The 15,786-nt window shown below is 35.4% G+C and overlaps 1 protein-coding gene across 1 annotated transcript; it reads left to right on the top strand.

Moving 5' to 3' along the window:
- Window positions 1-1,857: 1,857 nt before the first annotated feature.
- On the top strand, window positions 1,858-15,637 carry chrna7a (cholinergic receptor, nicotinic, alpha 7a (neuronal)). Its single transcript, XM_079604780.1, has 9 exons — window positions 1,858-2,057; window positions 3,567-3,611; window positions 4,408-4,517; window positions 5,711-5,790; window positions 7,760-7,927; window positions 9,083-9,277; window positions 12,469-12,555; window positions 13,220-13,329; window positions 15,069-15,637. Exons 1-9 carry the CDS (start codon window positions 1,962-1,964, stop codon window positions 15,603-15,605), a joined length of 1,428 nt encoding a protein of 475 aa, XP_079460906.1. The 5' UTR covers window positions 1,858-1,961; the 3' UTR covers window positions 15,606-15,637.
- Window positions 15,638-15,786: the final 149 nt, after the last annotated feature.

The raw sequence follows: 15,786 nt of genomic DNA, 5'->3' as shown, positions 1-15,786 counted from the left end.
ATGAGAGTACAACCTTAAGATTGTACACCCTCATTGTGCTGAGCAACTGGATCTATCAGAGAGAGAGAGAGAGAGAGAGAGAGAGAGAGAGAGAGAGAGAGAGAGAGAGAGAGAGAGAGAGAGAGAGAGAGAGAGAGAGAGAGAGAGAGAGAGAGAGAGAGAGAGATGGAGGGGGCGGAGCTAAGTGCTCTTTTGTTGATGCTGCTGTTTGAGACTCTACTCACTTCTGTCTGTGAGATGCCGAGAGAGATTCTTGACCACAAACCTAAAATAAAAAAATACTGCATCACTTAGAGCATAAATTAATTTTGATAGGAACATGGGAATTTGGGAATATACTCTTTATTTTACCACCACAGCCTGCCTATGGAGTGGTAAGAAACCTAATAGACATATACAATGTGATCTTTGTGGAATTATGTTCAATAGTTCCTGCTTACTTATAAGATTACAGAGTTACAGTAAATGTCTGCAGAATTTGTATTATAATATTTCAGCTGCTACTGTGACATCAAATAAGGTTTATGTTTCCTTTAGGATTATTTATATGAGGATACAAGCCAAATGTAAGGTCACAGCTTTATGTTGGCAGTTCATTTGCAAGTTTATGTGTGTCTTATATAATGCGGCTTGAATCTGCTTTGCTTGGAGGTAGTTTGTCTTAATTTCCCTAATAGCAATGGCTTCGCTATATAATTAGGGTCTCGTTCTGTTAGCATTTTTCAGAAAGTCTTTGAGTGCACTTCCATTAGTGCCTCTGAATATGCGGTTACACACTGGATACTTTGTGTGTGTGCACAATATAGTGTCTCTGGTACTGGCAGATCTCTCATCTCTGGTGAATAACAGGTGCATCGAGGAATAAAGAAAAAGCCTGACGCAATCTGGACGTCCTCGGGGGGGATTACATTATGAATGGACGTGATTTTAAGGGAATTACACTGGGAGAAACATCCCTGAGATGAAGCGATTGAACTTTGGGAAATTAGCTATGCTTTTTACTTCACTAAAAAAACATAAAAAAAACAAAACATAATATGATTAAAGGATTAGTTCACTTTTAAAATGAAAATTCTGTTATCATATACTCACCCAGTTGCTGAGTTTCTTGACTTATTGGTTAGATATATTTTAATAAGATACATTTTATATATCCAGTAAAATAATTATTTTTAATCTTAAAATACACATATATCTTATCCTGTTTTGACCCTATTGTCTTATTGTGTTTCACTGTAATTTGTAAATTTGCACTCCTGTGTGTATTTATTATGTAACACTATGTTGTCTTGCACATGTTTTTTGCCTTATCTTGGCCAGGTCGCCGTCGCAAATGATAATTTGTTCTCAATCGGCCTACCTGGTAAAATAAAGGTAAAAAACAAACAAAAAAAAAAAAACACCTTAAGTTGTTTCAAACCTGTATGACTTTCTTTCCTCTGCTGAACACAAAGGAAGATATTTAGAAGAATGTCAGTAAACAGTTTCTGGTTCCCATTGACTTCCATTGTATATTTTTTTCCTACTATGGTAGTCAATGGGAACCAAAAACTGTCTGGTTACTGACATTCTTCTAAATATCTTCCTTTGTGTTCAGCAGAGGAAAGAAATTCATACAGGTTTGAAACAACTTAAGGGTGAGTATATGATGACAGAATTCTCATTTTAAAAGTGAACTAATCCTTTAAGTTTGCTGTCCAAATCTGGCAACAAAAAAAAGCTAAACGCTTACTTAAGGAAAGTGCTTTGAGTCTAATCAGTCAGACTGGAGATTTAATCACTGAAACCCTGCAGAAAAGCTTTGCTGAGAGTCTCCGATCAATACGAGTTGCTCTGTCTCTTGATTCGCCAACATCTCAGTCTCTCGCGGTGAAGGTGAAACTCTGCAACCGTGTCACATTGTTCATTCTCCGGCAGTGTCCCTTCAGGGAGAGCATCAGAGGAGACTCTACAGAGACCTGATGAAAGACTATAACCCACTGGAGAGACCGGTGTTCAACGACACACACTCGCTCACTGTGTACTTCACCTTCAGTCTCATGCAGATTATGGACGTGGTACGTTTATTCATTCAATAATAAGAGATGATGAAACACTGAATATTCCCGGCTAAAAAATATGAGCATGAACGATGCTTTAGGATAATCCAAGTAGCCTACATTTGTTCTGCCAGCAAGTTATACTATCACAAGTCTGTTTTTATTGAACATTGATGGAGCGACAGATTTTGTGTGAAAATAAATCATAAAAGTGGTTTGTTTGTTTAAAAATCGTATAAATGTATGAGGAGGGCCTTTTACCCCACAGACACACGGTAAAGCCAGAGTATTGATATGAGAATAGGCTACTTTAGCTAAAATAATATGCTTTTAATACTTAAGTTAAAACTTATTACAAAGTTTGTAGGCTAGTTTCGTTTTATTTTGATAAAGGAGTAATTTTTGTTCAATAAAGATACTGGAATTAAAATGTTCATTTAAAATTAAAAATACAGAAAATAATATTTTAAAAAGTAGATTCTGAAAGCATTCCAATATAGGTGGAAACCCAACTTAATATGATTTCTGATATCTGAATCTGCTCTAATGTCAACAACTGGAAAAGTCAGCCATGTTAATTATTGAGCCTTTTACCCCAAATACCACACTTTTACATATTCTTCTGTTATTGAAAAACTGTTGCTTTTATTACCTTGAACAATGTTGAAAATCATTAACCTTTGTCTCAAAATATAGACAATAATTTTTATCGTTTTTTTACATAAATCTACAACATTTTTAAAAACATTGAATATTAGATCACATAATTAACTTCACGATCGCGTTAACCTTCAGCCAAATGGCCATGTGCATCATCAAGTGAAAAAAACTGAATTTTTGTGCCATCTATTGATTTAAAAGAGAATAAAGCCAAATACGCCTTTTACCCCGGTGTGCCTTCAGCCCGTACTGTTGAATTGTTCAGATCACTTCCCCATCATATTTTAATATCTTTTAACCTGTACTGTAGTAACATTAAGGTTTAAAGGGTCAGATAACTTAAAGCATTTAAATGAATAGTTCACTTAAAAATAAAAATTCGGTCATCTTTTACTCACCCTCAAGTTGTTTCAAATGAATTTCGTTCTTCTGAACACAAAAGAAGATATTTTGAAGAATGTCGGTAACCAAACAGTTGATTTACCCCGTTGACTTCCATAGTAGGAAAAGAAAAAACAATGAAAGTTAATGGGGTCCTTCAACTGTTTGGTTATACCGACATTCTTCAAAATATCTTCCTTTGTGTTCAGGAGAAGAAAGACATTTTTCAGTGAACTATCCCTTTAAAATATAATACATTTTCATTTAATTGCAGTAAACATGCAATTTAGTGTCCGAAAACATTACATCCAGTTCTCACTTATATATTTTATTAAGTATATTATTTCAGTAAAAAAGTAGGCTAAAGCGCACTCTTCTTGACCCTTGTGTCTGAAGAGTTAAGACTATGTAAATTATGATTGTAAAACTTGTTTTGGAAGTGGTTCTTCTCAGTTTTTATAAAAGTGCATCTTTGTCCATCTACAGGATGAGAAGAACCAAGTACTTACAACCAACATTTGGTTGCAGCTGGTAAGACAACAACACTTTTCACAATACACATCATTTCAAAGTAGCTTTCAGAAAGTCATGTTAATGTTCATCAAATCTTAATGCCTTATATTTAGCAGATTAGAGCTGGGCGAAAATAAACTGTACTTGATATTTTGTGATGATACAAGCAATCAAGCAGTTGAGATTCACATGCTGCTTTACATGACTATAATCTATGTACTGTATGTAGATATACTTGGATATACAGGTGAAACTCGAAAAATTAGAATATAGTTATAATTTTGATGATTATGGCTTACAGCTTATGAAAACCTTTTCACAATATTCTAATTTTGAATTTGGGGTTTTCATGTAAACCATAATCATCAAAATTATAACAAATAAAGACTTGAAATATCTCACTTAGCATGTAATGAGTCTATATAATATATTAGTTTCACCTTTTAAGTTGAATTACTGAAATAAATGAACTTTTGCACCATATTCTAATTTTTCGAGTTTCACATATATATATATATACCACCAGGTGTGCCGATGAATTTTAATACCTTATTAACTGTGTTAGATCTCAGCAGTCATGTCCTTGACTTTGCTCCATAAACTAATTCTTAACAGAATGCATTATAATTCATGGTCATGTTTCATGTATACAGGAGTTCAATATGTCTGCCTTAAGCTCTTTAGATTCTGAAGGGTATTTGACATGAGATTCGGGTTCAGATTCAAGTTCACGTGCCTAATTCAGTTTTGCACCAAGCATACATTGTAAAGGTTGATGTTTGTGCATTATCTGCAGTTTGTCTCTATATTTCAGTACTGGTATGACTACTATCTCCAGTGGAACTCCTCTGAATATCCTGGAGTGACGAGTGTAAGGTTCCCCGACAGTCAGATCTGGAAGCCTGACATCTTACTTTATAACAGGTTTGTTCTTCACTCAGGGAGTTATGAATTTTTCGTTATGTATCTTTAGCAAGAAAAAGGATCCATAAAAACCAAACATAGCTTTTAGAGTGTAAATCCTGTGCATGACGGACTTCTTGAAGAGATTGCCTGGAAGAAGTGCTGCTCACAGGAACTGAGTTTGCACTGTGTCATGGAAAAAAAGGTTTGGCCTCATTTGTTCCTGTCTGGAAAAGCAGGAGTAGATGTAGGAGAATCTGACACAGAAAATGCAGAATCCGCCTCTACTTTGAGGTAAAATAAATCAGGGTCAGTGAATCACGACATGGAAACTAAATCAAATTTGACCACTGGTGCACAGTTGCAATTTCATTTGATTTATGTATTGGTTGTGTTGGGCTGGACAATCATGGTGTTTTCCTCAGGGATTTCTTTATTCTTGAACATGCCTCCATTATCTGAATGAGAATTAATTTAAACAAACACATTTGTGACCCTGGATCACAAAACCAGTCTGGAGTCGCACGGGTATATCTGTGGCAATAGCCAACTATACATTGTATGGGTCAAAATGATCGATTTTTCTTTTATGCCAAAAATCATTAGGATATTAAGTAAAGATCATGTTCTATGAAGATATTTTGTAAATTTCCTACCGTAAATATATAAAACATGTATTTTTGTGAGTGAATGCAGCACAATCATGAACATAAATGCACAACTTTAAAGGAGATTTTCTCAATGTTTTGATTTTTTTGTACCCTCAGATTTTCAAATAGTCGAATCTCGGCCAAATATTGTCCTATCATAACAAACCACACATCAATGTAAAGCGTATTTATTCAGCTTTCATATGATGTACAAATCTCAATTTCAGAAAAGGACCCATGTGACTGGTTTTGTGGTCCAGGGTCACATGTATTGGTTGAGTTGGGCTGGACAATCATAGTGTTTTCCTCAGGGATTTCCGAGACTGAAGTCTTTATTCTTGAACATGCCTCCATTATCAGAATGAGAGACAAACACATTTATGAAATTGGAACATGGCGCAAAGCAATTTTAACTTGACATTTTCCAGAAATCCTGTACTCACTACAGCTGTTAGAAAATTGCATTTACTTTGTATTGGACCGATCCGAAGTGTTTCTAAGTGTGAGATGTTCATAAATCACTTATGTTCTTATTAGTTAAAATGATTCTTGTGTTCTCCACAGTGCCGATGAAAGGTTTGATGCCACATTTCACACTAATGTGCTGGTGAACTCCTCTGGTGCCTGCCAATACCTCCCGCCAGGTACTGTTCAGATGTGTATGGAGCCACAAGTCATATTTACCACTTGCTCTAGAAGAAAAAAAAGGTCCCACTTTATTTTAAGCGGCTTTAAGTACTATGTACGGTTACACTTTATTTTAAGGTGTCATTGTTACAGTGTAATTATATATTTAAGTTCTGAGTAATATTAAGCAACTACATGTACTTACTATAGGATTAGGATTTGGTTGAGGGTTTGTTGCATGTAATTATGTATAATTTACTGTTATTACTATGGTAAGTACATGTAACATGTAACAAGGACACTGTAAAATAAAGTGTTACCCTACATTGAAATTAATAATTTGATAAAACTGACTTATTGTGTACATACAGGTTTTTGCATTGTACTTTATATTTTAAAAATGTATTTTTTTTATATTTTTTTATATATATATATTTAAATCATGTAATTATAGCTGTGATTAATGTATGCAATTACATTTGTAATTACACTGTTCCCTTACACCTTAACTCATCCTTAAACCGACCCATACCAGCACACCTGTCCCTAACCTTACCCGTAGCACACCTCAATAGCTGCACAAGTGTTTTACAATACAACATCCACACAATAAGTACATTGCACATATTTTTCAATATAAGTACATAACACTTAAAGCCACTTAATATAAAGTGGGACCAAAAATAATTATATTCTACAACTGTTGGATTGCTGTGGACGCCCATTTCAAGCTCAGAATGAACAAATAAAATGGGTACTTGTAATATAACATTTTTAAATAAGGGATAAAGTCGCAATGAACAAAGTCACAAGTTAGGGTGTGTTCGCACTTACAGTTTGGTTCTCTTGGTCCAGAGCAAAGAAGAATATAACAGGCTACATTTAGTCCAGGTCATTTTTAACACCAACCCTAGATACAAAAAAAAAAAAAAAAAGAGTAAAAAAAGGCAATATATTTTGCGACTATACATTTTATGTCTGTGCATATGATGGTATTTTGATCAGCTGAAAAGTTATATAATATGTAAAGGAGTCAAAACAGTGGTGGGAATCCGGACCGAACCAAGAGAACCGAACTACAAGTGTGAACACAACCCGAGTTTGTTTTAGTGGAACCAAACCTGCCAAGTGTGAACACTGGCAGAAACACATCACTACTCAAATACGCTTATTATAACACTTTTTTGTTGTTGTTTTTTGTAAAATGAGTGACAAATAATCATGCATGACAAATTGTATATTTATGCAATGAATGCTTTGCTTTAGCATTATGCTGCATGCACATCAGTAAGTGCCAGTAAAATAAAATCAAGAACCACTTTTGTATTGGCCAAAAGTTACGTAGTGCACATTTAAATTAATTTCCATTGAGCAAAACAAGTATGGAAAGCTGAATATACCTTTTCATGTTACTTCTAGTTTTGGGTATAAAGAGTCGATACACTCTTTGATGTGAATGTAGATTTGTCTGTTCAGCATTCACCTCCACCACTTTTATTCAGTTTTCTCCTCTTGTTTCTCGCTGTTAAAGCTGAAGCACGCTCTATCCCGAGATAAACATTAGATTCATGAGGAGATGTAGTCCTGGCAGTGAGTTTGCCGTAAATTCTCCATGCAGTGACATTGAAGAGATTGCCTTCTCCTGAACCTCCATAAAGCTTTGTCAGAAGCCTAGTTATGCTTTATGGGAATGAAAGCACTGAACCATCCAGGCTAAATTACATGCGTATGTCTTTACTGGCACCTTCAGTTGATGTTGTGGCGGCCGCCTCATTGAACAGTTCCCCAAATGCTCAGTTTCATCACTGCTATGGTTCATATAAATCGAATTTTTGCATGAGATGTAATTTTATAATAATAATAATAGTAATGATGATCAATGATAAGTGTTTTGTTTGTATTATAGTTAGTATGTCTTAAAGTGCTCTCGGATGTGCTGCTGGTTTGATTTCCCTCCACTGAAAAGCACATCTACTGTATGTTCAGGGATTTTCAAAAGCACCTGCTACATCGACGTCCGCTGGTTCCCCTTTGACCTTCAGAGGTGTGATCTGAAATTCGGCTCCTGGACGTATGGCGGATGGTCTCTGGACCTGCAGATGATTGATGCTGACATCACAGGATATATCGCTAATGGAGAGTGGGACCTTGTGGGTAAGGTGATGTACTGTAAAAAAATAAATGTACGCATGTTGTTAATCACGCTTACAGACTTTATCTGCATTTTATTATACTTAGACTTCCCTTGTGAAAAATAAGTGCACTTGTTGTGCCCTTAAAATCTATTAAAAAAATTATACTTGTAGATAGTATTATATTAATAAAATAAAAAGCACTTTCATGTCTGTTTCTTTAAAAAGTGCACTTTTGTAATAATGTTTAAAAAATTTAAGTTGACTTTAAAATGCATTTTGTTTAAAGACACTACTTATATGTTATATGATATGTTGATATGATATGTTGACTAACATGCCTAAGTACTTGATTATAATTTTAACATGCAATGCATCAAAAGAAAGAACAGACCCTCTGCTTTAAAAAAGAAATAAATAAATGTTTTATTCTACGGTAGCTTCATGCATTATTATTTTTTACCAACACTTGAATGTGGGTAAGTTTAATTCAGCAAAAAGTTTTTCTAAAGACTGCGATCAACTGCCCACGATCATCAAAAGCGGTTAAGAAAAGTACTGGGCAGAAGTTTTGGTAACACTTTATTTTACAGTGTTCTTGTTACATATGTTACATGTACTTACCATAGTAATAACAGTAAATTATGCATAATTACATGCAACTAACCCTCAACCAAATCCTAACCCTACCCTAACCCTATAGTATGTACATGTAGTCGCTTAATATTACTTAATATTACTCAGTACTTAAATATATAATTACACTGTAACAATGACTCCTTAAAATAAAGTGTAATTGAATTGTTGTGCCGTCTAGTGGTTTAAAAAAAGAATAAAGTCAAATGCGCCTTTAACCCTGTTTTTTTTTGTTTTTTTTACGTTTGCTAAAGTTAACTTCTTTTTCACAAGGGTCGTCAAGCTCAGTAGTTCAAGCTCTGTTATAGGAAAAAATCCCATTCATTTTTTTATTTTATAAAAAAAAAATTGGGTGGGGGTTGTTTAACTTTGACAGTATCAAATAACATTTTCTATTTATGATCATATTAAGCATTGGTGCACTGACCTTAAACCTTGTGACAGTCACAGCCCAGAAACACTGTGAATGTACAGTAACAGGTTTGAATGGTCATTGCACAAAACATTAATTTTATAAGGTTACCAATTCTCTGTAACTCAGAGGTTCCAGGTCGAAGGAATGAGAAATTCTACGACTGCTGCAAGGAGCCGTACCCAGATGTGACGTTCACGGTGGTGATGCGGAGACGAACGCTGTACTACGGGCTGAATCTGCTCATCCCCTGTGTGCTCATCTCTACTCTGGCTCTACTCGTCTTCCTGTTGCCTGCCGACTCAGGAGAGAAGATCTCTCTCGGTGAGATATTACACTCGTCATCATTTTAAACTGTTAATGTTAGATGTGATGTTAATGAATTATGTTCATTCAAGTGTGCATTTACAAATCTGTAATTAGTTTGAGATGTCATGTTTTCCTAAAAAACTTTTCCTTGAATTTTTGGGAAGTAATAACAGAGTTTCTACTAGGGATGCAAGATATATCGTCCACCATATCGGTATCGGCCGTTATCCTCCCGATAAGAAAATGTGGCCGATATATTAAAGCCGATGAGTAATGGATTATTTCCTTCAGATGCATGATGGTTCGCCATGATGGTTTTGAATTGCTTGAAATATGATTGGAATCACTTCAAAAAAGAAAAAATACAGTAAAGTGCAAGTCTGTCATATCGGCTACATCAAATTATAACAAGAACATTATAATTGTGTGTTTGAGACATGGCTTTTAATGGTGAGATTTAGGTTTTTGTAATTAGGCTCTTCAAAGTTGTATACAAATTTGGATTTAGATTTATCGGCTAATATATCGGTTATCGGCTTTCAAACACTCTTAGAAGAAAAGGTTCTATATAGAACCTTAAAAGGTTCTATAGGCGCTACGTATTTGGAACCCCTAAAAGGTTCTACACTCTTAGAAAAAAAGGGTTCATTGGGGTTCTATATAGAACCATAGGGTTCTTTACTCAACTCCAAAGAACCTTTTATGCTAAAAAGGTTCTATAATGACAAGAAAGAACCCTTTTGGCACAAAGGTTCTTTAGGCTATTATTTGACAAAACAAAATTAATGAATGAACCCCTAAATGAACCCCTTTTGATTGAACCCTTAAAAAGGGTTCTGTATAGAACCTTTTAGGGGTTCCAAATACGAAGCGCCTATAGAACCTTTTAAGGTTCTATATAGAACCTTTTCTTCTAAGAGTGAATATTAAGAATTATTGGTATCGGCCAACATTTGAATACAGGCGCATCTCTAGTTTCTAACTTCCACTCCATATGGGAAATCATCAAGACATTAGACACATTTCCACCATCAGGACAAACCGTTCTCGTTGCTTAACCGTTCCATTGCCTTCTATATGGTTTCAGTTTCCTCCTTGGTGGAAAAGCAGCTTTTAAAAGAAATTATGCATTTCACCTTTAAAGGGGTTTATAATGGGAGCCTCACTCTTACACTGCTGTTAACGGAAGTGCATAAATGTCACATCTGCCATTTTAAAAATCATTCATTTTATTTCTCACATCAGCAGACTTCCTTTTTTGCTGACTTAGTGAAATATTCACATTTAAACCAACACCATGTGAAATTCACTTTGGCACAGGCGTCCCTGTAAGCTCCTGTAAGCGGCGTGTAGTGAGATTGATGGCTTCGGTGATTCACGGAGAGCTCTGAAGGACCAATGCCTCTATTTATCAGGCATGCTGGATTTATTTTAATGGATGCGGCCATAGTGAGTGAGGGAAGAGACTGAACATCAAATCACTGCAGAACAAAATTTATTTATTTCATTTTGCCATTCCTAAATGGTATTAGTGTGATGAAGCTGCCAACATTACTTTGCACTGAGTGAGTCGTTGGCCATTGCTCTGAGAGTTACTCAAGATCAATACTCTAAATACCAGCAAATAGCCGACGGTGTATGATACAGTACATTTAAGTTTCATCTTATATAGCTCTTCTTATTTTATCTACTGTGATTAGGGCACTACATTATCATATTAAAATATGATTGGTTCTTCACATTTATAATTCAGCAAATCCTTCTGATACTAGGTTAAAGCAAATCTGAGCTCATGAGTTATATATTTATGCTGCTGTCTAGTTTTGTTTCCACTTTTGTTATATTCAGACACACTAAAGTGTTGGGGACGTTTAGTTTTCAAAAGCATAAAAATGTTAATCCTGCAAGAAAAGGAAATCCACTCAACCACTGACTAAAACTGAGTTGGCCCAACATAAAAATATTGTAATTGTTGTATATATTCATACATCACACATCACAACCCTAAATTTAAACAAAATGAGTAATGATTATATTCTAGATTTGTACTCAAAAGAATTTAGAATTCTTATATTAGAATAATTATATTACAATTCTTATTATTAGGCCAGTAACTTTAGCACAACGGTTCAAATATATTCTAAAAGTAAATATAAAGTCACTAACAGGTATTTAAGTTTCATCTTGTATAGCTCTTCTTATTTTATCTTATCTACTGTGATTAGGGCAATAAATTATTATATTTTAATTTTATAGTAACCAAAATATGATTTAAGCCTGACTGCTCTTTTGCATTCTCTTGGATCATCTTGACTGGCTGATCGGTCCTTTACATGCAATCTGCAAGCAATCACATCATTACTACATGGCACAAGCTGATTGGCCTCTGCTAATTCTCCAGCCAATGAGATTGCTTGCTCATGTCAAGTCATCTTCATTTATATAGCGCTTTTAACAATGTAGATTGTTTCAAAGCGGCTTTACAGAGATAAACGGATAATTTAAGGTTGTTTTGTCTTTATAGTGGTTCTTGAATAATGTTATTTTCCAGCTAAAGTTAGTTTTGATTGATTCACTTCCGTCGCAACGATCATTAGTTATTAAATTAGAGACCGCTAAGACGACAGCGTTCTCTCAACACAGACTTTAAACACGAACCTGTGAGAAACACTGATGGCGCTCACGTGCGCATCGAGAATTAATTCGTTATGCGCGTTTGAATATATGTGCGCAGGTTTGTAATTCCCTACAAACCAAGCCTTAACAAACTACTTGTCTGGCCTTAAATATTTTTAGAGAGAATTGTATCACTTCGGGGTAGATAAAATAGTTCAGCTCATCTAAATAGTTCAGTGTTCACTGTAAGCCGGTCCTGCAGTATCTGATCTCCTCTGAGACCCTCCACCTCCCCAGCTCCACCTGTATAGATCTGGATTCACTCATGCATATTCGTGCAGCAGCGGCATATCTTACATGTTCACAGCAGCGCCTGTGTCTCTTTTGGCAACAACAAAGTCCATACTTGGCAGATTTAGTCGACAAATACACTAAAATCGTAATATCTAATTACATGCAAAAACTATTCAGAGAGTTGTCATGATTAAAATAGCCCAAGCTTCCTCTTTATCTGTCTTCAGTGTTGTGATTTGATATGAAAACTGTCACAGTGTTGGAGGGAGTAATATTTTTGTATTTATTATTGTCAGGGATCACAGTCCTGCTGTCTTTGACAGTGTTCATGCTTCTGGTAGCAGAGATAATGCCGGCGACATCAGACTCTGTTCCCTTAATAGGTAAGTCCAATTTGTAAAGATGATTTGTAATCAAATGGTTTTGTTGTTTTAACTTTATACTTTATAATTACTTGGTTTAACCACTTTGCAAAGCCTTTATAAATCACTGTAAATGAGAACTTTCTTTTAGGAGTAAAACAGTGAGTTTGGAGCTATATCTGTATAACTTGGACAAAGACATCCAGGAAAACTTTAAAACAATGATTCGAATGACTCGGTTAAAAACTGCTAATTAATAATAATAAAATAAAAGGCCACTTAAGTGTACTTAGAGTATACTTTAATCACTGTTTCTTAACCCATTTTTTAAAATGTGCACTTTTGTAATAATGTCTTATAAAAAAGTGTTTTACTTTAAAGTAAATTTAAATTTTTTGTCATGCTTGAAAGTACTAAACTAACAAACTAACGCACATGTTAAGTACTTGATTATAATTTTTACTCTGTACATTTGACATTACATTTAAAATTTTAAATGTACTAAATTGCAACTTTGCTAAAATTGAAATCGTTTCATGATTGATGAATTTTGCAACTGTTATTTTCCTGTTCATGCTTTGAAACCATCTGTATTAAAGCACTATACAAATAAATGTAACGTCAGTTTTTGTCTAATAGGTTTTTCTTTAGTTTGTTAATATAATTCTCTCTATCCTCTGATTAGCTCAATATTTCGCCACCACCATGGTTATTGTTGGACTGTCTGTGATAGCCACAGTCTGGGTATTACAGTATCACTACCATGATCCCGATGGAGGGAAAATGCCAAAATGGGTGAGACTCTTGTGCTTGCTTTTATTTCTACTTACCATATAAACCCATCTGGTTGAATTATGCTTACTTACATGTTTGTGTTCGTAAAACTGTTAATTACAGGGTTCGTGCGCATTTTTACCAATAATTTCTCATGACTTTTGAGGCAAATATTCATGATCTAATGTTCCATGACAGTCTATGTATACATGTAAACTAAAAAAATGTACTCTAAACCAAACACTAACTGTAACTCTATAAGTATTTATTTAATATTACTCAGTGCTTATTTGAGTACGTACAATGTAACTACATCTAAAGTGTACTAAAGTGTAACCGAATAAAGTAATCTAATGAAAAATAACACTGGATAGTTAACATAGTAAATAAAAAAAATTTAAATTCAAGTTAAGGCGAGACACTACAGGTGAATAGGGAAATATTTGTAATTAGCAGATATCACCATGAAACTTTCCCAGTTGATTACCTACATTAAGATGAGAAAAAAATGTATTACAAGTTTTCTGTAATTTATTGTTTAAATATGCAAATTAGGCATTATCTAATTAAATATGCGCTAATTTGCCTATATTTTAAAAAACGAAATCTCAGAATTGGATAAAGCCAGGTTCAAAATTATTTTTTCATTGTGTTCACATATTAGATGGGAAAAAAATTACAGAGGGATTTATGGATATCTACTTTTGTTATCCTGTAAAACAGAATATTCTGTCAATAGCCTTAAAAAATGTATTTTCGCCATGTTTTTTGGAATAAAATGTTATATAAATCAGGCTAGGAATAATATATTTACAAATCCCTCTGTAATTGTCTTCATAATATAACTAGGTACAAGACTGGAAAGTTTGGTGTGTATAGGTGCTACTGAAGAGGAGATTTCGGACTTGGAGTATGAGAGAAAAGTCATTTTGAGAAAAAGGCATTTAAAGATTTGTAATGTAAAAAATCATACTTTTTTAGTGGAAACAACTATTTACTGACACAATATCTTATCAAATCATTAGCAACAACAATACAAACCACCTAAATCACATCAAAACTTATAAACACAGCATTTATGGCCTTCAACTGAGCAGAAAAACAGTCAAAAACACACATCTGAGTGTCAGAGCGCGTCACGTGATGCATCTGAACCAATCACGCTGTCAGAAATTGACATCAGCCAATGAGATTTCGCTTTTAGGGTTAAATGCCCCTTTTACTTTCACGATTGGTTACTGATTAAAAGGAAATGACCATATTTGGATCCGACAGCATTGTACAGAAGAGAGAGAGCTTCACAGACGTGTGCGTGATTAAAGGAAGAACACAGAGATCGCGGAGCAGCGCGTTGATTTAGAACGGCAACTTTTGTTGAATTTCAGAGAAATCTACTGACGCAAATAGACAAAGTGTAGTAAAATAAAGACCTAAATGTGTATTTTGGACTTTTTTTCAGCACAAGTCTGAAAGAAAACATGTTATTGAAGACAAATAGCCCAAAATCTCAAAATTGACCAGTGAAAAAAAACGATGTTTTTGCCTGCCGTGTCTCGCCTTAAAGTAAAAAATTAAAAACAGATTAAAGTTACAGAAGTGATTCAGTCAAGAGCAGTGAGTGATTTTCTCTTTGTCTTTCGCTGTTTGGAAAAGTCATGGAAAAGACTTTTCGCCCTGGAAAAGTCATGTCTTTCGCATGACTTTTCCAGGGTTTCCATGACCATACGAACTCTGTATTTAATAGTAATTTCCCCTGTTAGACCCGTGTGGTGCTGTTGAACTGGTGCGCGTGGTTCCTGCGGATGAAGAGGCCTGGCGAGGACAGAGTTCGCTCAGCTTGTCACAATAAGCATCCGCGCAGCAGCGTCTCCAGCGTGGATCTGAACATCAGCACGGGAGCCACACGGTCCACCAATGGAAACCTGCTGTACATCGGCTTCCGCGGGTTGGACACCCTCCACTACGCCACTTCACCGGATTCAGGAGTGATCTGCAGTCGCCTCGTCGCCTCGGGAGAGGAAGATGTGCTTCTCCCTGGAGCTCAGGCGTCTTCTGTTAGCAGCGGTCCTAGCGAATCTGAACTCTCCAAAATCTTGGATGAGGTTCGGTACATTGCCAAACGCTTCCGGGACCAAGACGAGGAAGAGACTTTGTGTAATGAGTGGAAGTTTGCAGCGTCTGTCATTGACCGTCTTTGCCTCATGGCCTTTTCCCTGTTCACCATTCTCTGCACCATTGGTATCTTAATGTCTGCCCCGAACTTCGTAGAGGCCATAGCCAAGGATTTCTTCACCTGAGCCCATATTGTAGTTATTTTTGCATCTCAGAGCCTCTTAAAGGGATAGTTCACTTTAAAATGAAAACTCTGTCATCATTTGCTTACCCTCAAGTTGTTTCAAACCTGTATGAATTTCTTTCTTCTGCTGAACACAAAGGAAGATATTTTGAAGAATGTCAGTAACCAGTTTACTGGTCCCA

Source organism: Phoxinus phoxinus (genome assembly GCF_949152265.1).
Source record: "Phoxinus phoxinus genome assembly, chromosome: 2".
NCBI classification, from domain to species: Eukaryota; Metazoa; Chordata; class Actinopteri; order Cypriniformes; family Leuciscidae; genus Phoxinus; species Phoxinus phoxinus.
Note: the sequence above shows the minus strand (reverse complement) of the source record. Positions and strands in the feature narration are given on the sequence as shown.